At 36.3% G+C, this 22639-nt stretch overlaps 1 protein-coding gene across 4 annotated transcripts; it reads left to right on the top strand.

Moving 5' to 3' along the window:
* Positions 1-5591: 5591 nt before the first annotated feature.
* Positions 5592-22639, top strand: HACD2 (3-hydroxyacyl-CoA dehydratase 2). Of its 4 annotated transcripts, XM_085311023.1 has the most exons (6): positions 5592-5655; positions 6009-6027; positions 10560-10648; positions 15632-15753; positions 16332-16510; positions 18903-22639. In XM_085311023.1, exons 3-6 carry the CDS (start codon positions 10601-10603, stop codon positions 18983-18985), a joined length of 432 nt encoding a protein of 143 aa, XP_085167149.1. In that variant the 5' UTR covers positions 5592-5655; positions 6009-6027; positions 10560-10600; the 3' UTR covers positions 18986-22639. The 4 variants fall into 4 exon arrangements, with proteins under 4 accessions (XP_085167149.1, XP_085167147.1, XP_085167146.1 ...); XM_085311021.1 differs by lacking the exons at positions 5592-5655; positions 6009-6027 and adding an exon at positions 13760-13859 and having other exon boundaries at positions 10558-10648; XM_085311020.1 differs by lacking the exons at positions 5592-5655; positions 6009-6027; positions 10560-10648 and adding exons at positions 10685-11154; positions 11470-11536.

Genomic DNA, 22639 nt, shown 5'->3' with positions numbered 1-22639 from the left:
GCGCGCGGCCCGGAGCCGCCGCCGGCCCTCGCCAGCAGTGGTCGTGTCCCAAACTTTCAGCATGGTGCAGGGGAGGAGGGAAAAAAATCCCCGGCGCCCCTGCGGCCGGGACGGTTCCTGCTGACCGCGCGCGGAGTTGTCTCGGCCCCTCCGGCGGGTCTCCCCTTGGCGAGTCGCGGCGAGGAACCGAGCGCTGAGGCGGGCGCCGTGAGGGGCCCTGCCGGGGCGCTGCGCCTCCGCCGCGAGCGCGGCCGCSTCCTGCCGCCCGGATCCGCCTGAGCAGCGCAGGCGCCTGTTCCTGGCTCGGACGAGCACGTCCGGCTGCGGGAGCGAGCCAGGGCTGGTGCTGCGCCTCACCTGAACTCAGTCTGCAGTTACCGGCTCGCCCAGGCAGCCGTGCRGATCGCCGTTCTCGGCTCGGTTTGTCTTGTGCGCTCCAGTGCTTCTCAGCAGAGAAACGCGCCTCAGCACACTGAATTTATCCGTGGCAGTAGCTAAGAAAAGCAAAGCTGAGGAGAAAAGAACCTCAAAATGGATCCTGAATGAGCGTGTTTTCTTCTAGATAAATCCTGGTGGGTGGGGAGTCAGGCAAACAGAGCAGACTTGCTTCTTTGSGGTGAGATTGCTATAGAATTAATATAGATAACATTTATTTCAGTGAGGCAGTTAGACAAGATGATTCTTATTTTCACTAGTGACAGAGTTGGTGTTATTTTGTAACATATAAATACATAGTTATATAATGTGGTTACAGGTAATTTACAGGGGAGAGCTCAGTTTTTTCAAGGTGCTTGCTACCCATACTGCACAATAAGTGTATTGTGCAATGAAACTGTTAAGAGGATTTATGATTCTGTATAATATTTGCAGGGTATTTTGCTTATAGATGGAATGGCCATTCCCCACCGGTTTGATAGTTTGATTTTTTTTGTTTGAGAAATATTTAATTACAAATTACATGAGTGGTAAAACACAATACTGTCAGTCAGCGCTTATYGGTTTGATACGATGTCCCAGCTAATGTTACAATGTTACCAAGTTAACCTCTGATTTCTTCCAAGTAAAAGTGCTTGCCTGCTGCTGATTTTTAATTCATTTACATTTATTTATAAGAGTTCTCAAAAACTAGTGATAGAAGTTGCAGGAGAAATGGAAAGAGTTTTTTTTTTGAAGTGTCTTGATATATATATCTCTTTATATTTTTTAATCAGGCAAATTCCTGACATTACAGGATACCTATTTCTTCAAAAAACCTAAGAACATTGAAGTGTTGGAAACTCGGACACAAGTAGCACAAATCCTTTCTTTAACTTTTCTGTTGTCACATAAGTCTTGATCAAGATGTCACCTGTTTTCCTAATTCACACCAAACTTTCTAGAAAATTCTAGGCAGGTGGAAGTGGCCTGTGGCGCTTTACCAGAAGCTGCCTTTCTGGGAACGTTTRTGATTCTGCGATTTGGGGAGTTCTGCGACCACAGTTCTATCTCTGCGTTGTCGCTCGCTGCTGCCCTTCGGGGGTAGGTCTCTAAGGGCTCTGACGGATCGTCGGGCTTCAAATGGATGAGGATTTCTGCGTTCCCCTGGCTGCTACTGAAATGCCACAATAAGCAATGTTGGGGGATATATATAAATATATCTTTAAAAGCTCTCTGTATATTTTTTTWAAAAGTTCTCAACTGGTTATTGCTTAATTTTAAAAATACTGCATAATAAAGCAGTTAATCAGGAGTTGGTTGAAAGAAGCTCAGTTGTTCGTGTGATAACAATATGCAGCTGATGGCAATAATTATTCCTTGTCCTCCTGTAAATCAGAGTGTTCAACTTAGTTTTCTGCCTGCAAAAGACATTCGGTACTACCGCCTTGTAAATGGAACCGAGAAATGAGAACACTGAAGCCTGAGGTGCTCAGATGATGTGCTGATGCCAAAAAAGCAAAAAAAAAAATTTTTTGTGGTGGTGGCAGGGGGCTTTCATTTTTTGGGGCGGGATTACTCTAATTTATGAAACAGCTTTTTTAAAAAACTTGAGCATGCAACAGCTCTAGACATTCAGTAATAAATATTTAAAAACCTTAGTTGACATAGCTGTGTTTAAAATAGTTCAAGTGACATTGAAAATCTGGGCTTAATTATCACTTTTACTTTGCAAAACTTTCTTCTCTTGTGTTCAGTTAAATTGGTATTTTCTGGTTATGGTGTCAAATAGTTTAGTATGCTGGCATATGAAGCTCATTCCTGAGGCATGGTGCAGTACAGAAATTATTCCCTAAAAATTGTGTTTGAAATCACTGAATGATGGAAGGGAGGGGGAATAGGACATGACACACTTGCTGTCAGTTGGAGCTGAGTATAAATGTTTGAGATGGTGATAAGCTGATTTAAAATAAGATCATGTTTCCTATTTTTAGTGAAGTGCCATAATTACTACTTAGGTAGAAGTCACTGATGATGGTATAAACAATGAATTTCAAAATGATTTCACTCAACAAATGTATCTTTTTAATGTAATAGCTTTCGAGTTTGCTGAGGGTTCATGTAATTTGTGCTGAGCAAATAGTGTTTGGGTTATGAACTTCAGGGTCTGTATCTTCTATAACTGGTTGCTGGTCCCTCTTCTTCAGGCTTTTTAAAATATTCTCTCTTTACATAAACCAATCAGAACCTCACTAAACTTGTTTCTCTTGCAAATTATGTATTAAAAAAAAAGTTTTGAAACAAAGGGACCTATGCATGAAGAACTGTCAAGTCGGAGCAACTCAAACCTTAAAAAAAGGAAAGAAAAGAAAAGGAAAAACRCTTGTGTATATACAATATTCAGTTTTCCTTAGTTTATATTAATCAGAGAATTTAACATTCTAGCTAAGAGTTTACGTGAATGGCAGTGGTTATTTAATGAAGTATAGCTCCATATAATCAAGTAGGTCTTTTTAGAGTTCAGTGTGGAAGAARCTGGAAAAGTTAACTTCAGAATCAGCCTCCATGTGACAGTGGTACCCAATTCTGCCCTTTTAATCTTCTATCCAAGTTTCTTTAAGTTCTCTTTCACTTTTTCCTGTCYGTTTTCTCTAGTCAGATGTTTTTTCTCACTCTCTAAGAATTGCAGAAGCAGGGCAGAGGTACTAAAAGCTTCAAAACTGAGTAGCCACATCTTTTAATTTTATGTTGATTAATACTTCAATCAGTATAAAATGCCCTTTGAAGGACATCAGCTGTATTATTAAAAGAAATGAGAACAAGTAGTGCAGTCTTCCTGAAGTTAGCTATCAGTAGAGAGAATGGAAGGAGAAAAGTTAGAGGCTTGAACAGCTTTAAGARCCATTTACTTTACCAGCTGGGTTTCAGTTAAGGTGAAAACAGTCTGCTGCAGGCACAATGAAGAACTCTTATCCTCTGCAACCTGAGAAGTTGCTCAGTTTATCTAAGTTTCCCAGCAAACATGGAAGGCAAGAAAAAAAAAAGCAACTGACAGATAAGAACAGGACAATGTCAACTTGCTCTCAGCTATTGGAGAAGAGAACTAGTGTTGCAAAGGATAGTCGTTTTAGCTATTATACCTGCTGGTTTAGTCTACGTTGAAATCTGAATACCACTTTCATTTGATTTTTTTCCTTTGTAAACAGAAATTGGTGAAGGTTGTCTGTCTTTTGGTTTTATAATATAGCTTTAAGAGAAATATGACTTGTCACCACTGAAAAAAGAGAGGACTTATTTCCTTGCTTCCTGTCTCTTTCCTCACTCTCAGTGCTTGTCCCTCAAAGGCTTTGATGCTTGTCTTTTTGGACATCCAGGAAGATATGAAAGAGATTTTTTTTCAGTTGTACCAACAGATGTTGTTATAACAACAAACATGGATACCAAGATTACTTACTATTGGAAAATCTGCATTCTACTACAAATTTCAAGCAACTAAGTATTATATTTACTATATGGAAATACTTTCATATAGTTCAGAATACCTAAAGTAATATAGTATTTGTAAGCATTTTATATGCTGTAAATTAACAGGGAAGATGAAGAAATTTCCTTATAAAACCAAAACTGCAGTTCTTTTTCAAAAGATAAAAAGAGGTTGTGTACTTAGAGGTCTTTCTCTCTCTCTCTATATATATATATATCGAATGAGGTGTGCTGTGGTTAGTGCAGATGCTCGGTGACTGTTAGCACACGTTCTGTAATAGTACTTTGGGATTTAGAGGGAGGGTGAGATAAAGTGGTGTGGCATTAAGAGTAGCTGAGGGGAAGGCAGCACAGAAATATCCTGTCAGTTAAAAGTTTGAGAGCTGCTGAAAAGGAATGCYAGTTTTCATTGAACAATTCCTTCCCCCGATGTTTGCCACAAGCAATCGAAAACTTAAGTTAACTATATATGCTGATTTCAGCTGTAAAGATGATTTGACCAGGGTATAGCTACCTTAGTTTTGTGGCTTGTCCTGGACTTCATGGTAGAATTTTTGAAACTGAGGGCAAACACTGACTTTGAACAGCTAGGATAGATGTTCCTGCCTCTGCCAGAGGAGAGATTTTTAGCTGGGCTTCCTGAACTATTGAGGGGAACATCATCAAGGTTAACAGGTTATCTGGGACAACTCAGCTTGCTTTGATTAGAAAGCTCTCTGCAGAAAGATTCAAAGGGAGCAGCAGACTGCTAGAGAAGGGGGAGCCACATGAACCATCCTCTCCTCTTCCACGGGCAGCTAGATCAAGAGTGTCAGCTTACAGGCTGAGACCCGCAGGGTCGTTAGTTTCATTCAACTTATTCTGAATGAATTTGTCATCTTCCTTTGTCCGTGAACTGTCCCACAAGCACAATACAGCTCCATAAATACTTTCTTGTGATTGACCTAGCTTCATTTGTTGCAAAATAACTTTTTATGTGTTTATGTGCATCATCAATTCTTAGCTGCATTTTCTTGTAAGATTAAACACAACAAACAGATATAGACCTCGTTTATTTGTTGTTTAAAAGGAAAGCTGGGATGGGAATAGCCACCATTACCCTTAAGGCTTTAGTTAGTAGGCTCAGTTTACTAAATTTTTTTTTTCTACAATATATCCTAGAAATTAAGCTGGATGGTATATCATAAAGACAGAGTTTATTTTGAACTGAAACACTAAAATGGATGCCTTCTGAATCTTTTTATGTCATGATTAATATATATTAAGAATCTGACTAGCAGTGAATGGTTTACTGCTTAAACTAAACAAAATGTGATGCCAATCTATTTTAAACATCATGAATACTTTCCAAAATCAAATACAGCTCAATGCTCAATAGAAAAATAAATTTAGATATTAAAGATATTGGTGTTATAGTGGTGCTATAAGGTATTTTTTAAGAATGCATATTTATTTTTGATAGATTTGCAGAGAATCCAGATGTATTTAATGTTTTCAGTGTTGCAGAGGATAAGCAGGAAACTTAATATTCAGACCACTATATGCCTGTTGCCTTATTGCGTAATGAAATAGCTAATAAGGATGAGAGATTGTTTGCATGTATGCTCTACTTAATAGCTCTTTTTTTCCTGTCATTTCAGATGGCTTGTAATTGCAGTTGGTCTAGTTCGAGCATACCTGGCTAAAGGTAGCTACCATAGTCTTTACTATTCAATAGAAAAACCCCTGAAATTCTTCCAAACTGGAGCTTTGCTTGAGGTAGGTGTAGTCTTCCTCCCTACTACTGCTAATATTTGCGTGTGTTTTGTTCAGGAGAAATGAGACAGCCATTACTGAACAGTACTTTCTAGGTACTTGTTTTTTTCATTAGCATTATAGAGTGGTTTGAAGGTAATCTTAAGAAGTAAATTCATTATCTGTTTGAGGTATATTTCCTTTTTAGCAGACAAGAAGCTTAATGTCTCTATTTAGCTGGAGCATCAGAACTTAAATATTAAGCTTAATTTTTTAAATATAAATATTGAACCTTAAGCACTTGTGATAGAAATAAATGTATTTTTAAAGTACTGTATTTGAAATGTTAGTGATTTGAATTTTTCTTTTTGTTCTAGATTCTGCACTGTGCATTTGGTAAGCTTGCAAATAATTTTCAATTTTATTATTTTTTATAGAAAACTGCAGTTTTAGCGATTTATTGTCATGAAAAAATGTTATGGTCTGTGAATTGCTGATTTTAATTCTTGCATAACTCCTTCATTTTTGCTTTAGATATTCCAAGTTTTTACAAAATAATTTGACAAGTTAAATCACAGAAAGAAAAATAATAGGTTTTCAATTTCTATTTTTATCTAGTTCCTTCCAGTKCTACAAATCTTAAGAGTAGTTTATAAGTGTTTTATAGTAGGTTATGATTCTCTGTATTATCTATTCTATAATTTTTTGTACTAGGCTGTTTTTTTCCTCAAAAAATATTTCTAGCTGGAAATAATTGAAATTCCAATATAAGTAACATTCCAAGCTCTAGAACTTTGCCCACATCCACAGACCATAGGCATGCATTGCAAAATTGGTAAGGGTGAAACTACTCTGTATTCCAGATTTGGCTAGAAATAAACATACTTAAGTTGAACTATTTCTGAGAGCAAGAACTACCTAAGACTGGAGTTTATAATTACTTTTAGTCTAGTATTGTGAGGCTTATTCATTAGCTTGCATAGTAGCACAGTCTTAATTGTGTATCAGAGATCTTTGGTCAGTAGCAGTGTCATGTTTCAGCCTACCTGGAAGACCTCATGTCCATGTGATGGGCTAGTCTCATATGTTTTATAAGTCTTCATAAGCAGTGAGTAGTTGGGCCTCAGCATTTGGATATTTTGTTCGTAGAACAGGTCATGCATATAAATCTCTGCGAGATTGAAGCTGAAGTGCTATAAAAGTCAGCAGCACCTGTCTGCACAGCTTTGCTTAACTTTGATTCCTTTTTTTATTTTTCTAATCCAGCCTTTGCAAAGAGACAGTCTTATGTTCAGACAGTTGATCCTGTGATTTTAAATAATGTGTTTTATCTCCTATTTTGATGTTTGCTGGCTACTCTTTGAAGAGTCAGTAAGATGGGATGAGGGTTCCTAAAGCCATGGCTACAAAAGCTGCTATTTTTTTGCATATCATGCAAGCATTCTACAAACTGTAGGGTGTATCACTAGGGTACCACTAAGTCCATGTTAATTTCCTGTGTAAKTTTTTTCTGAATAACCACATACGGTTCTTGAAAACTTAACATCATATTCATAAATTTGTCAGCAGAGGGCAATCTAATTCTGTATTTGATACAATAGTTCTTGTCTTCCCAAATGCTTCAGTTACTCTGAAAATGTTATTTTATACAGAATAGTTTGTAAATTGTACACAGATCATCCTAAGAAATGAATGACTAGACGTTCTTTAAATTGATGTAAATTGTTCTTACRGCAGCTCTCCATACAGGAAAAAAAATATAGTTTAGTTGAAGAGAAAGCACATGCTACTGAGTTTAAGCACCTTGAATTTTCTGAGATTTTTTTTAAAAAAAAAAAAAACAACTGCCACCAAGTGGCAAGAAGGACAAGTAAAATCTCAGAACAATGGGCCAAAACGTGTAGACAAATGCCATTTTACTATCCTAGATCTGTAACACAGTAGCATCTGCGCTATAACACTGCTGGCTTCTTAAGCTAAACTGTGTAAAAATGTCTACATTTGCTAGTACTAGCTCTAAGAAAGAATATAAACRTTTTCTTGGATTATCTTTTTCTTACCTGTTAGAGTATATGTCCTCACTAAACAGTAAATTGCAGCACAGCTGGTCTTGTATTTCCATCTCCTAGGCTGCTGCAGAGCAGGGAACAAGATGCCTGTAGCAATATGTCTTTGTACCAAGTTAAAAATTCTGGATGAGTTGATTTGAGGTGTGGATCCATTTAGCCCACGTTACTCTCACTCGYGTAATTTACTGTCAATAAAGAGAGCCATTAATGGAGTGTTGCAACATTTTATACCAGTGTAATTCTTTTTATTTTTGCTAGCAAAGTTATTACAAAAACACTAATCTTATGATAATTGTCCATGGACTTTTTTTCTGTCAGTGAAAGCATGTTTTTGGCTAAATAAAATAAGGTTCTATGCACAGCTAGGTAAGCTGTTGCTGTCTGCAACAATAATTTCTGGATGCTACTGCTAATCAGTTCCTGATTTCCAAGGAATGTTCTATGTATTAGGGAGAAAAAGTTCTACTGAATCTAGTTTAAAAACTTACCTGCAAGGAGAGATAAGAAACTTAAATTTCTTTGTCTCTGGTAAGCTAATTGCTATAACTAGGCCTCTAATTTTCTGTAGACAAAAGATCTTTGCCATGACAGATGGTCGTGCCTACCAGCATAATTTTTTTTTCCTCTACATCTTTTCAGTAAAATTTAAAATATTAGTATCTGTGAGGTAAGTTGTTCAAAACATGAACATTGATATGGGAACATCTGTTTCAAGCACAGCTAAGAACACATCTTTGGCATTTGRCAGAGATTTAAAGAAATGGAGTTTTGTGTGGAGGGAGAGGAGGTAATATGTAGCCTAGAGGCAAGAAGAGAGATTGGAGGACGAGTAAATGGAAAATGAGCATACAGTTCCTTGGCTTGTGTAGCAGACAGAACCCTAGTGTATGGCACAGGAGAGCTTCTGCCTCCCTGAACTTAGTGTGCAATGAGGTAGTAGGAGCCCCTGAAATGAAGAAGCAATGGTAGCACAAGGAATGGAGAAAAGCAAGAAGGCTTTGTTTATGATCAAGACTTCCTACCATAGGAATGCTTACCAGTAATACTAGTTAACTTTGCTTAGACCTGCTTAGCTAGGAGGAATATGATGGCTCCCCCTCTGCTGGGCCAGCACAGGTTRGCTGGTCTGTTCTGAGCTGGGAACTCCCCGGGAGAGAGGGAAAGCTGTAGAAGCCAGAGGAGCTCCTCATGGAGACTTACTTGCTGCTTGGTTCTGGACCAGAACCAAGTCCCATTCTGGCACATATGTATTGGATAACTGGTGACACATTCATAAAATCGTCTCTCAGATACCTTTTCAGTGTAATTAGTGAATAAATACAGGCAGGTAGAGCTTATAAAAGTTATAGCTAGTGAGTCTGTGAGTCAGATCTCCTGTTTTTGACATAGATTGGCATCATCTAGGCCAAAATAAAAAACCTTGTTTATCTCACTTCTGAGATAATCTTGATTCCTCTGCAATCTTTTTGGCATATTTATAGATTCTTTTGCATAAACATTGAATAAGTTATTTTGCTAAGCAAGGAATTGTATCTTATRTTCTGGGTTAGTGTTATTTAGTGCTAAGCTTTTGTGAAAAGCTGAGTTGTAGAGACTACTGAGGATATTCAGCAGTTCTTACACTTGCATATGAAAATCTATTTGTGGAATATTATATAGATGGATAGATATGGGTTTTTTCAATAGTTGGAGTTTTCCTCTGAACAGCAAGGTATAAAAGGTCCATTGTATTGTAGATGTGTGCCCTTAATGAGTGCAGATTGTGGGATTTTATAGCACCCCCTTTTTTGTTGTCTGAACAACATATTCTGCCCTGATATTTTACATCASAGATTACATTATGAACAATGCATGACAAAATTGGAGAGCTATGCTGGTAGGGTTTTTCCCTTCTTTTTGTTCTGAAAAAATAATAATAAAACATAATAGCTTTCTAACTGAAAATACTTCTAGTGAAATTTGCTTCTGGCTTTTCTTATTCTTCCTTTCCTTTCTGATTTCAGATTTGGTCTTTACTTGTTTCTAAGGCTTTTATGCTGCTTGTTGTCATTTGTATTAGTGTTAAAAGCACTGTTGACTGTATTTTAGAAGCTGTAACTATTCTTGCACTTGTTTTTGTAATGCTATTTGAAGAAGATAGAACTTTGTGCCATAGAGTTCAGAAATTGGGTGTAATCTTGCAGTCAAACTATCCTGCTCTGTCAGAGCTAGGTATGTAGACACATTTTATATTGGTTGGATCAGCTTTAGACCTTACTCAGAAATAACAGAGAAATCTGCTGCCTTGAGAAATTCTTAAAAGATTGTTTATATACCTATCAATGCATGACCTATTCCTTGTTAAAAAAAACAACAACAACAAATGAACTGTAGTCCCAGGTAGGAACTGTAACTCATATTTAACAGAATATTGGATAGCTCAGTGGGTTTTTGTTTGTTTGTTTGTTTGTTTTAGGGAACATGCTGCAAGATATCTTTATTTTTAACTTTTAAATCAGAGTAATGCAGACTCTTGTGGATATTTTAATCAGACAAGTTTTATCTGAAAGACTATATCCCAAAAGCTATTTGACTAAAACTACTTCATSTTGTTCAGCTGTTTCACGTATTAAGGAATGTGCTATGATTCTAACAAGAGCAATTACTTCTCATTCTGATGTACAAAGTTTTGGTTAGGGGATTCTGTTGTGCTAGGCTGTGTAAATACACCATGAGACAGACTTTGTGCTCTCAAGTTGAAAAGAAAAAATTCTTCCAAAAATTTCAAATTACTGGAGTTTTTTTTTTTCAGTTGTGCTCGACTGTATTTTATCCCCCTAGATACTAGGGAATGTTCACTAATTGCAAAGTATTTTCCAGGAATTGTTCCGTCTTCTGTAGTCTTGACTRCTTTCCAAGTGATGTCAAGGGTTTTCCTGACCTGGGCAGTAACACATAGTGTAAAAGAGGTAAGTTAGGCTACAAAATTGAAAAATTAATGACCCATGCGAAAAAACAAGTGTTGATTGCTATGTTATTTTCCTTAAAAATGAGTTCTTTATCTCTTTATCCCAACATGTGAAATTGTTGATGTGAATTTCTGTGAATCAAAGAGAACAAAATATCTGATATCATCTCTTCTTGACAACCAAATAGATTGAGATCTGAGTGTCTTGCTGTAAGACRTCTAGTTCCTGAATAGCTTTTGCGGACCTTACAGAAAATTGAAGAGGTTCCAGTGCATAATACAGACCCCAGAAACGAGGATAGTATTCTAGTATTGATCTTACTAGTGCCATGCTTGATAGTAAAGTCTCCTCACTACTCCTCTCTTTCATACATAACTTCCTTTTCATACCATCACATGTGGAAGCTCTCCCTCAATTGCTGGTCCACAGTAATGCCTAGATGTTCTCAGTCACCACTTTCCAGGATGATCTTCTATGTCCTTCCTTCAATTTTCTTACATTCCAAAGTAGGTGTGGTCTGKTTTTTTCCCCTTTCTTTTCACAAATGTACATGGTCTTTAGGTTTAAAAAAAAAAAGTCTTGAGAGGCACTACTATATTACTTTTAAAGTCTCAGAAAGTGGGCATTAGAGTGGGGATTGGGATGTGATGAGTTTTTACCTCTGAATTTAGAAAAGTAGATGTAATTGATTAAATGAAGAGATTATATCATGACACTCCCTCTTCTCCCCCAACCCTAAACCAAAACCCACCGAAAAGAGAATGCAGTCTTATTYGGGAAGATGTATTTAAAGTGTCACGAGTGTTCTACTTTTTCTAAAGGGCTGTGTCACAAGTGAGCTCCATGGTGAAGTCCAGGATTAAATTCTCACACAGCTTTATGGAACTTGTAAGCTATGCAGTTGCATGATGAGATTCTTGTAAAATAAAACTCAGTTTTCCTCTTTAACTTTTTGAGTGAGGATCATSTAATATCTTCCTTTTCCAAACTGGTTTCATATATAATACAGTTAAAACAAAAAACATCCACTGCATCCCTTCTGTGTGTCAGAATACATTTCTGGATACTTGATGTGATTTGAAGCATGCTTCCTGCCACTAACATGTTTGTGCTTTTTGTTGAATTTAGTGTGGACATTTTCACAAATTCAATATTTATAATAAAGTATTTATAATAAATGTTAAAGCATGGCAGACTTCTGGTGAGCACTTACTGGTTTAGCAAAGAGATTTTTCCCTTACCTCCATCACATGATAAACATCACATGAAGAGCTGTTAGCTTAGAGGAGGAGAGCCTGGCAATACTTGTAGCCCAGGAGATTCTCTTTTTGGTGGATTTTACTATCCTTCATATGAAGGAAGGAAGATAATGAGCAGACTAGAGTGAAGGGCTGGATGAAAATAGCCATAGAAGAGTGATAGGAGTCCTTCAGTGCAAAGTTATCTTTTTGAATCTGTATATGAAAATGAGGTCATCTGGTGACATCTTGGGGCCTCTCATGAAGTTCAGCGTGTGACCCAGTTATGATAGATAAGTCACTACTGGGCACCTTTTTGACTTGTCACATTTGTTAGTTACAAAACTGAAGGTAAAGTATGTATTTAGAGATACCTTTCTAGAATACAGTGAAATCACATAAAGGAGTGGTGTGGAAAAGATATGTACAGCATATTGAGTGGGTAATTAAGACTGTCATCTGCAGCTATGAACTTGACATCTTTCATCAGTAGTAAAGCATACTTAGAGAAGAGCTTTTTAATTTAGAATATTTTTTTTTTAAGGTTGAGTTGAAATAAAAGGAGTCCACACTGAAAGCTCAGAACCCTAAAAGGCCGAGTGCAATTGCGAAGCCTGATTCATTACTTCATCTATGTAAAATTTGAGTAATACTGTACAGCACAAATGTCAGGCTTTTTATGCCTATTCTGTACCTTCATTTTTTAATCTTTTATTGGTATACAGCGGAGCAGAGGGARAGGTGGTGTTTCATCATTAGGATTGTATAGTGTTGCTGCCTTGTTCTTCTGTGTTGATTTCCTTTATGATGTATTTAGCATGATTAATACTTGACAGATTATTTGCAGAAATACTCTTAACATGAGAAAATCAGTAGAATATCTGGATTTATGTCTCTTTTTTTTTTTGTCTTTCATATTCTGCTTTATCTCTTGGATAACTTTTCGTGCATAAGGAGAACAGTAAAAGAGGCTTCATTTTGTCAATTCCTAATTCTAAATCTCATCTTTCTATCTTAAAATACTGTGGATTTTTGTTTATTTTAATGAAGATTGTCTGCTATTCATAATCATGAAGATAAGCTAAAATACATTCAAGACCCTCCTTGTTGATTAAAAAAAAATAATTAAAAAAAAAAAACAGTTTGAAATGCATGCCAAAATTTATGCCTATGGTATGATTCACCCTAATTAAGGTAGCTGGACAAATAAGTCATAAATTTTAAAAAATACTCTGCCTTTAACCCCTCCTTCAAAGCCTGGCATGAAAAGGGGAAGAAGAGAAATCGAGTTCTTAGGGCAACACTTGGCTTTATGGTTTATGAAGAGCCTGCTGTTGATTGGTTGTACTATTCCTCAACTTGGAAGAGGAATGATATGTATGATATGTATGCAGCACTGGCATTGGTTGTTTCTAAGTGAATAAGTCTCTTGAGTGACTGTTTTGTAAATCAGTGCCCTGGGGTTCAGTAATGTGCACCTCAGACTCTTTAGTTGAAATATTCAAAAAAAATTCTTAATCCTCAAAGAGAAATTCTAATTGTAATGGACTTCTGACAGATCTGTTGGTTTTAGGAAATGCATCTTTTTAAATGATGAACTATGAAATGTAGTTAAAATATGATGATAAAATACAGAGGAGTTTTTTGTGACTAATTACACAGAAGGGGAGTGTTTGAAAACTCTTTAGGTCATTTTTGTACTAAAACTACCACTAGTTTCCAGTAGTMTTCCTTCCTTACATAAGGACTTAAAAGGCACAGTCCATACTTCTAGGTAAGTGACCTTAACAGGGTGTGTGTTTTTTATTTTATTTTTTATTTTAATAACGGTGTGAACTGTTTTAATGTCTTCCAAATACAATTCTATTATTAGATTGAGATGACTAGACTTCAGAAAACAGTGTTAGAGAAGGCYTGTGATGGAATTGGATTGCAACTGCCAAGTTTTTCTTCTTCTCAATTCATCACTTACTGTTAGTATCACAGTTTATTGGATCATCTTATCCAATGAATTTCTGGTTGGTTGTTTTTACTGACTTGCATAGGTAGGGAAGGAAGTGGGGTATCAAAGCGTAGGTTGAGATCTGTCTTTTTATTTGCACAAGACAAATGCTTAGATGAACTAAGTTGCTAGCTGTGATTTGACACAGAGGTGYTGCTCTTGAGTATTTGTGAAGCAAGTTGTTTTGGGGGAATAGCGTCATCTGTGAAGCACGACTAACTTTCAGGTTGAGAACTGAGCCTTGCTTAGACTAGAATCCTGTTCTAGTTATTGTAGAAATATATAGTTAGATGTAGTCTATTCTCTTTAAGGAAATTTTGAGTTTAGTTCTTTTATAATGCTGTAAGGGAGATTAATTTGTAGGCAAATTACCAGTTTCACATGGAAAAGGGCAAGCTATGTTTGCTTGAAAAATGCAATGGAACTTGAAATGCTTCAAGCAGCATCTCATGTAGTATAACACCAACTTTACATATATATTTTTATACAACTCCTTCTGGGTTTTGTAGTCTCTGTAACAAAGCTTTCCATGGATAGTCTTCATGAGCTTTTTTTTTTTTTTTTACAAGCAAGTATTCTGTTGGGATGGGGTGTTTTTTGTTTGTTTTGTTTTGGGCATGTACTTTGCCCAAAATGAATAGGGTGTACCACCAACACCTACTGACTTCCTTTTCCCTTTTTTCAAGAGTTGGAGGAAAAAAAGAAAATGCAAGCCCATGTGGTAGAACTCTTGTTCCCACTGCCCAGTGAATTTGGGTTCAAGGTACTCACACTGCTGAGAATTCACAACATGCTTCCCTTAGGGGGAAAAGGGAAATGGAGAACTGCATAAAAATTGTATTTGTGTTCTTTATAGTTTACAGTATGGTTATGTGGCCCCCATGAACTTTTTCATAACTGCCAAAATGTTTCAAACTTAAGTCATAACTATGCTCCCAAATCTAAGATTTCACTTTAAAATATCATATGCTTGTGAAGACTAACCTTCAAAATATAAAGGGAATAAAACTGGTTCATTGGTGTGTGAGTGAAATACTGGCTCAAAGAGGTGTAAAGTCATGAAATTTAATGATGCCTTAAATGTACTGTTAGAGGAACAATGCTGGATGCAATAAGCAGAAAAAGGAGCAGGGAGCAGTGAAGCAGGTGGCTGTCAAGCTTACCTGAGGTGGGACAGGGAAAAGCTGAGCTTCAGTTTCTCTCCCCCTAGCCTGTCTCCTTCTGTTAGCTGTCTTGCTGCTGTCCAAAATTAGGACTCAGATCCTCATCTGTGAAGAAGGAAAACAGTGTATCTGGTAGGCAGAAGTAGCACTGGTTAGGACCAAAGCATACAGTTTAAACTAGTTCTCATGTTATCCTAATGCTTTAGCTTCCTCTCTGCTTCCTGCACTAGGATGCAATCACAGAACTGAAGTAGAAGTACTGTATAGGAATGGGAAGRRTTGTGAGTTGTTCCCAGTATTTCAAGAATTTCTTGCACTAATTGCATTATACAGAATGAAGGATCTTAACTTACCTGATCACCAGAGCTGCTGTTAAGCCAAATAAAAATATGAAGCATGGCAAGAGAAATTTGTTTTTCTTTTGCTGTTGATACTAATGTTGCTTTTGAGCTCATTCTTGGAATCTGTCTTATGAAATGATCAATTTCTATGGATTACTTTATTGCATTTCTTTGGGGTTTTTTGATCTGCTGAATAATTAGTAACACCTGAATTTATTATGAACTTCTCTTTCTTACAGGTACAAACTGAAGATAGCGTCCTGTTGTTTGTTGTGGCCTGGACAATCACTGAGATCATCCGTTATTCTTTTTATACGTTTAGTTTATTAAACCATCTCCCTTATCTCATCAAGTGGGCCAGGTATGAGGCATAATAGAAATCACAGCCCCTAAAGTATTCTTTGAAAGAAATATTTGTCTTTCAAAACTGTTGCAGTAAAAAAAAAAAAAAAAAAACTATCTATCTATATAAAATCAGATGCTAGCTGATGGTAATTACCCTATCTGTGAATACGATTCTTCTTTCCAGCAGTTTTCCTGGAAGTTTTGCAGTTTTTAAGGCAAAGCATGTTTGAATGTAACTATTGTAACTGAGAARATTTGTAAGTTTCTGGATTTTATATTGACTGTGCTTGGCCCAATTTTAAATAATATAGCAACTTTTAACAAAAACCTTGGAAGGCAAAGTAACTAAGTGAAGATCTTTTTAAGGACAACTTTCAGCTTCTCAAAGGTAACCTATAAATAATTCAAAGTGAGCATTCTACCTTGCAGCAATGTGCCACCTCACCATGCTCTAATCAAATAAAGGTTAAGGGGAATAAATATTAAATTGAGTAGAGAGTTTTAAAGATTTTGAATACTTGTAATAGCATTTAACAAACAGTTTGTAGGAGTTTGTCATGACTTTTAATTCTTTCCTTAAATATTTTGTTCTAGGTACACTTTGTTTATAGTATTGTATCCAATGGGAGCCTCAGGCGAATTACTCACAATATATGCTGCATTACCCTTCGTCAGACAGTCTGGCTTGTATTCCATTAGTTTACCTAACAAGTACAATTTTTCTTTCGACTACTATACATTCCTGATCCTGGTTATGATCTCTTACATTCCAAGTAAGTATGGGTTCGTTAGCTTTTTTTTTTTTTTTTTTTTTAATATACTAAAAGTGTGAGGAAAAGCTGTGGGCTTAAAGTATACATAATTTAAGTACTTTGTTGTAATTAATTTTGATAATTAAAGAAAAATTAAATTTCTTTAGAAAATTTAAAAAAACTAAAGTAGTTCAGTTAAAACAGCAGGGACTCTTTTTTTTTTACAGTTGGAACATAAAATAACTGTACTACTACTTGGCACATGCTGATTTCTTAAATTTTGTCTTAATTCTTTTGTCTGTCTTAATTTTTAAATTTACAGAATTTTAGGAGAACAAAGTTCAAAATAATCTATTAGAATTTGGTTGCTTTTCAGAAGTAAGAACGTTGCTCTTCCACTGATTGTTAGGAAGCATCTCTGTTTAAATACCTTAATTTGAGATAGTCTCAGATTGCTCTTTCTATAGATGGAATGAGATCTAGCTTTGCTGTTTTGAAATAGGCAATAGCAATACTGGAGTCTCCAAGTCCTACTTGAAGCCTGTAGCAAATTTAATTATGCAAATAGAAGTCTAAGTGAGTAATGCAGTGATGATGTTGCTGTTGTTAGTTGTCTCTGTAGCTGTCTATATCTGAATCTTGTTGTTTGTGCAGAATGATTTGAATTTTGTGGTGTTCTATAATAAGTACTTTTTCAATTAATTATTTTGTAATTCTGACCTCAAGATTTATAAATTTCTTCAGCTGTTCTCAAAAATACTTTTCATATGCTTGTGTCTCCTTGCCCTCTCCTCTAAAAATGTCAATATTACTAACTCCAAGGAGGCAGAATGCCTCCTTGTTTCTCTTTTGTTTCAGTCAAAATAAACATGAGTATTACTTCTCTTGGAGTAGCTAGGTCACAGTTGACAGACCATGTTGGAAGGAAGGAAATTGAACCCCAATAACAATTTTCTCTCTCTTTCTCCATTAAAATATCTTATATCTTACCACAGAGAAGTGGTCTGTCAGATAGGACATTTTGTGTGACCCATTTGTCAGATGCATAACTTGAAAGCAGTCTCTTTCTTTTTTTAATCATTATTGTGACTTGGTATCTTAACTCTGAGGACCAAAAATGTGTGCATGATATTATTACTTTGGCTTAAGTRGTGTCAAGTGCCTTTCTGCATGAAGGTATAGCTTGTGGTGTTCTGGAGGTACAGGACGATTCATTGCACTTGTTCTGATTACACCACAAGTCAGTTTTTCTTTGATAAAGGCTCTCTGTGCAGTGGGTTTGCCTTGTGAACCCACCAAAGATTTTGAARACTTCGGGAATGCTAACATTGTGAAGAGAGCAAGCTTTGAAAACTGTTGTTGAAAACTGACATTAACATTTCTGATAGTTGCATTTGATCATTTACTTTGCATAAATCTCTAATCCTTGTCTGTCAGAATTAATATCTTGCCAAAATATTTATCATTAAATTCTCTGCATGTAAAGGATCACAGTTATGAATGAGTACCTGAATTTACATAGATTTCTAATGGAGACACCATGTRATTCTGTATACTACTATGTTTCTCACCAACTGCATTCTCTACTTAACACTGGCGAATTGAAATCAGTTGAAACTCAGGATGGGAGGAAATTATTAGGAAATGAAATAGAAGGTAAAGAAAGCCCGAAGAAATGACTTGAAGTAAATAGTAAATATTTTAGTACACAAACTAAACAGTCTTTGGTTGGTCTCCACTTACAACAAACATTTGGTGTATATAACTGAGGTAATCTAGGTTGATGSTGACCTTGTTTAGTTTTCATATGGTTCACAAGATGAAGGTTGAGAGTCTAATGGCAGTTTTAGCTTTGCTGTTCATATATGTATATTTTCCATCTTCCATTTTGTTCTTCTGCAAACATACTGTATAATGCATCCTTAAAAAAGGAGGAAGGAAGTTTTGCGTGGAAGATAGAGGCAGATGAGAGAGACACCTATTCAGGTACAGTTTCTTAGATCCTGAAAAATGGACACTAAAACTGTCAGGAGAGAAATAAGTCTGGAAATTCTCTCTGTTTGGAAAGAATTTCATTGTTATGGTGCTCTTTTTCTTCCTTGCAAAATATTTTCTCTCTATTGTATGTGTGCARTTCAGGAAAATTTGTCATCCTGTTTGAACATGCAGAGTTAATTATAAAAAAAGGTATTTGGCCTTCTGCTCTGGCAAAAAATAAATAGTACATGAAGTCTGAGGACTGTATTATTCCCTTAAAAGACTAAAAGGCAATAGATGGTATGAGTGGAAAGTGGATAAGCATGTTTTTATTTTTCAAAGAAAATTGGTGACCTTGAGTATATGACTGTGCATCTTATGTTGACACACAAACCTGACTGCATACTTTATTTACTTATGTTTATTTTATCTTCAGTCTTTCCTCAGCTGTATTTTCACATGCTACATCAGAGGAGAAAGGTACTTTCCCACACTGAAGAACACAAGAAGTCGGAGTAATTCCAACTCTTTTTCAGAACTTTTCAAACACCAAAATGCTGGAGATTTTCAATACTCAGCACGTTTATAGAGGATATACCAAGATAAACTAAGTCAGAGGTAAAAGACCAATAATTTAGCAAGAATAACCAATAAACCTGATTTCACTGAAATTCCACAGTGTAAAACATTGAAATAAGTTTCAGCTTGCAGTGCTTCAGAACACTTCTAAACTTTAAATGGCTTTGGCAGTTAGCCTTTTACTTTTCCTTAAATGATATGCTGAATGGTTTTCAGTTATTACTAAATGCCTGAGGGTTACAGTATGAGTGATAAAGTTGTACCCACTAAATGCTTGAATTGGGGTTATAGTACTGATATCTTTATTATTTTCTTTTTCAATGCTTGACTGCATGCCAGAAACTGTATGTATTGCTGTGGAAGCAAACAATATGCTCTGGAATGCTTTAGGATTTTTGTCAGAGACTCCAGTGGAGAATGTAACCCAGGCAGACTGTTTGAATTTAGAAAGGTAGGTTGTGAATTTAAAAGGCAATGGGAACAGGAACTGGAAGGCAGTTACAGAAAATAAGGGGTTCTTCAGGAATTAAATACTAYGGTGTCTGACCAGAGTATGTTTTCTGAAGATCTTAAGCTGATTACTCAAATRCTAACATTCATCCAGAGGTTATACTGCTGATCTGAAACACTAAAACTTAAGTACTGCTGCCTTGGATATTTTTTAAACATAAAAGAATACTTATTGTAGTATTTCTCGAGACATCAGTGATGAATCTGAACAATATAAGGAAGCAAGTACAAGTATAGTTCTCCCTTTTGATTTTATATTATTGTCTCTAATAATTATCGACTAGCTCAGTGGTATTCATCTTTCTACGTTGAAGACTATTTGGTCTACTGTAGAATCATTTGCAAGCCTTGTGCTTCAACCTGCCTTTTCTCAARTGACTAATATGTATCACTCTGGCACATCCAAACAGGCAGTTTGAGACACTGTGCTTCTAAAATGTTGCAAAAAAAATAGGTTCCTTTTTTGAAAGCAGGTATGTCATGTGCTACATGCTGCTTTTGCAGGTTGGACAAGCCTTTCCTCATCTGCTCTCCTGAAAGAGCAGAAGAGCACAGAAAGGCAAACTTACCTAGGCGCTACTTGGCTTCTTGGGCCAAACCTTTCCTAGGGAAGGTAAAACAAAAAAGATGAAAGGATTGAGAAAACCATGTGACAGGCCAAAATCTCCTAATGCTGTATGAGCAGTGGCCTGAGTTATGAACAAACTCTRTGTTGAGGGAGAAAGGGAGCAACAGAGGGAGCAGGGGAAAAAAGCAGACATCCAAGCAGTGGCAAAATGAAATGTAGAGCACAGTCTTTGCTCTGTCAGGTAGTAGTGGTCAAAGTTCTATATTTACCTCATCAGAGTCACTTGACATCAAGACTAGGGCTCSTCTGGCTCCCTTCTTGTAACATCAAGATTCAGTGCGCAAATGAGGTGTAGCTACTACCATGGTATCTGTGATACTAGTCTTCTGTCATGCTTTCCAGCACCTCCCCTGGCCTTGGCCCACATCTGTGTCCCAGCACGCTGACATGTTGCAGCTTTCTCCATGTGGGGCAGTATGTACTAAGTGCATGGCCTCTCTGTTCCAGCAGTTAGGGAGAACTGGGTTGACAAATATCAAAAGTAATTTTAAAAGCTGTATTAAAAAAAATGCATTTTGGGGGAATTTCCTTATTAGCTCCATCAAAAAACTTGACTGAGTTTTCCTACCACTGAGGAGTGTGCCAAACACCTTTCCTGTTCAACACAAATGGGACTACTGTAAGTAGGGAGGGAGTAAGAGGCAATAATGAGCGCTGTTTCTATTTTAAGCAACGTTTTCTAGACAGTTGTTGGCTGTAATCAGAAATGCTATAGTTATGTGCAGCCTAAAAGTAGTTTTGCATTGAGACAAAACAATTCATTTCTCTATTAGACTGTGTACTGCTGTGTACTGGTGATCTGAGAAATGTTGCATTATACTGCATTCACCGCTCAGAAAAGTGTGTCACCTTTGAACAACACATCTCCTTTTGCTTATACTTYTTCCTCAATTATTAGTGTCAGTCTTTCTGAAGGATGTCATTTAAAAGATCTGATTTCCTGATGTGCTCAGATTACTGGATGTTGTAGGTACTCTGCTCCCAAAATTTTTCTTGACTTGATTTCTGTGCCTGAAAATAAGATTTGGATTCAAGTTTGTAGTTGCAGGTTGGAGGGGGGGTGAAATGGCTGTATAGTATTCCTATATGAAACAAACTGGTAGAGATCTTGATGGGAAGGATGTAGTACAGATCTGTAGCATTGGGCCTAAGAAACAGAGAGCTGCCAATAGGGTGAAGGCTTGTATAGCCAACCTCTTTACTGAGCAAGCTTTATTTTGGAATATTTACTTCAATTGAAAATATTAATCTACTCCACAAATGCAAATGAACTATAGCCTTTTTAAAAGAATATGGCATTTCTTTTCCTTCTAAAAGAGAGGAAAATAAATTGTTTTGATAGTATGAAATCTCAAAATAATTGACCTTTTTTAAAAAAAATCCATAATCTGAAATATGAAACATGCCGTTAATAGATAAAAGGATTCTAGCATTTATGATTGCAGTTCTTCTTAAAGTTAAGCTTCATACAAATCACTGGAAGGTGATCTTGAAACTGTAGAATGATGCCCTAATACTGACTGGGATTACATGTGTGATTTTTTTTCCCCTCCTTTGTAAAATGATAACAAATGTCCCCTCATCTCTCAGTGAAATTATAATGTGGTAATGTGGTGTATGTGAACTTCATAATGGAAGCTTTGATCAATACTTTTTCACAAATTTAGAAGTTTTCTTTTTTTTTTATGCAAGCTATTTATTTGGCTTGCGTTTTTTTTCTCTATCAGCATTGCTGAACTGCTGCAGCAGACATCTTTTCTGCTTTGGTCATCTTTGTGTYGTATGCTGTAGTTCAGTTGACAGTACTACCATGTTCTACCATGCTAGCTTTGTCTGAATTACTCATTACCCTCAAAAAGACCATGTTCTTTCTAGTGTATAGTTTACAGCTGGAGTTGTAGAAATGTTCATATTGTAAATTACAGCAAAATGCAGACTACAGTGCAGATAAATTGTAATTTTTCACAATGTGGTGTTTCTATCAAAGTTTTCTTACTTATCAGTRGAAAGGTTGGCATTTGTGCGGACCAATCTGCAGTGTCATTTTAAAACCTATCTTTCAAATGCAAATTTTCATGAATATACATCAAATCATGTGATTTGATGTGTATTTGTCAGTGAAATTTGAGTGAAAACTATATACGGTCATTTTTGTATTTTTTTTCTATGTTGTGAAGAATACAATTGTAATTTTATAAGTCTGATTCACTAAGTTAAATGTATTTTTTGTATATTTAGGAATCTGGTATTACCTGGAGCTCTGAAAGATTAAGCATAGARTTTTTATGCATGTTTGGAAGACATTTCTACTTGGTAATGCAGTGAAATGGTTTGTATGCTAAAATACTAGTCTGTGGTGTTGCCTTGTGAAACTGATTCTCTGCTCTCTGCCTGGATTTGGACTACTGACCAGTGATACTAATTGCTGTAATCCAAATAAAATATTCTGAATGAAA

The sequence above is a fragment of the Rhea americana genome, unplaced genomic scaffold, assembly GCF_003343005.1.
Source record: "Rhea americana isolate MKP2758 unplaced genomic scaffold, rheAme1 scaffold_33, whole genome shotgun sequence".
In the NCBI taxonomy this organism is placed as follows: Eukaryota; Metazoa; Chordata; class Aves; order Rheiformes; family Rheidae; genus Rhea; species Rhea americana.
The sequence above is the reverse complement of the archived record's forward strand: the minus strand, read 5'-3'. Positions and strand labels throughout refer to the sequence as shown.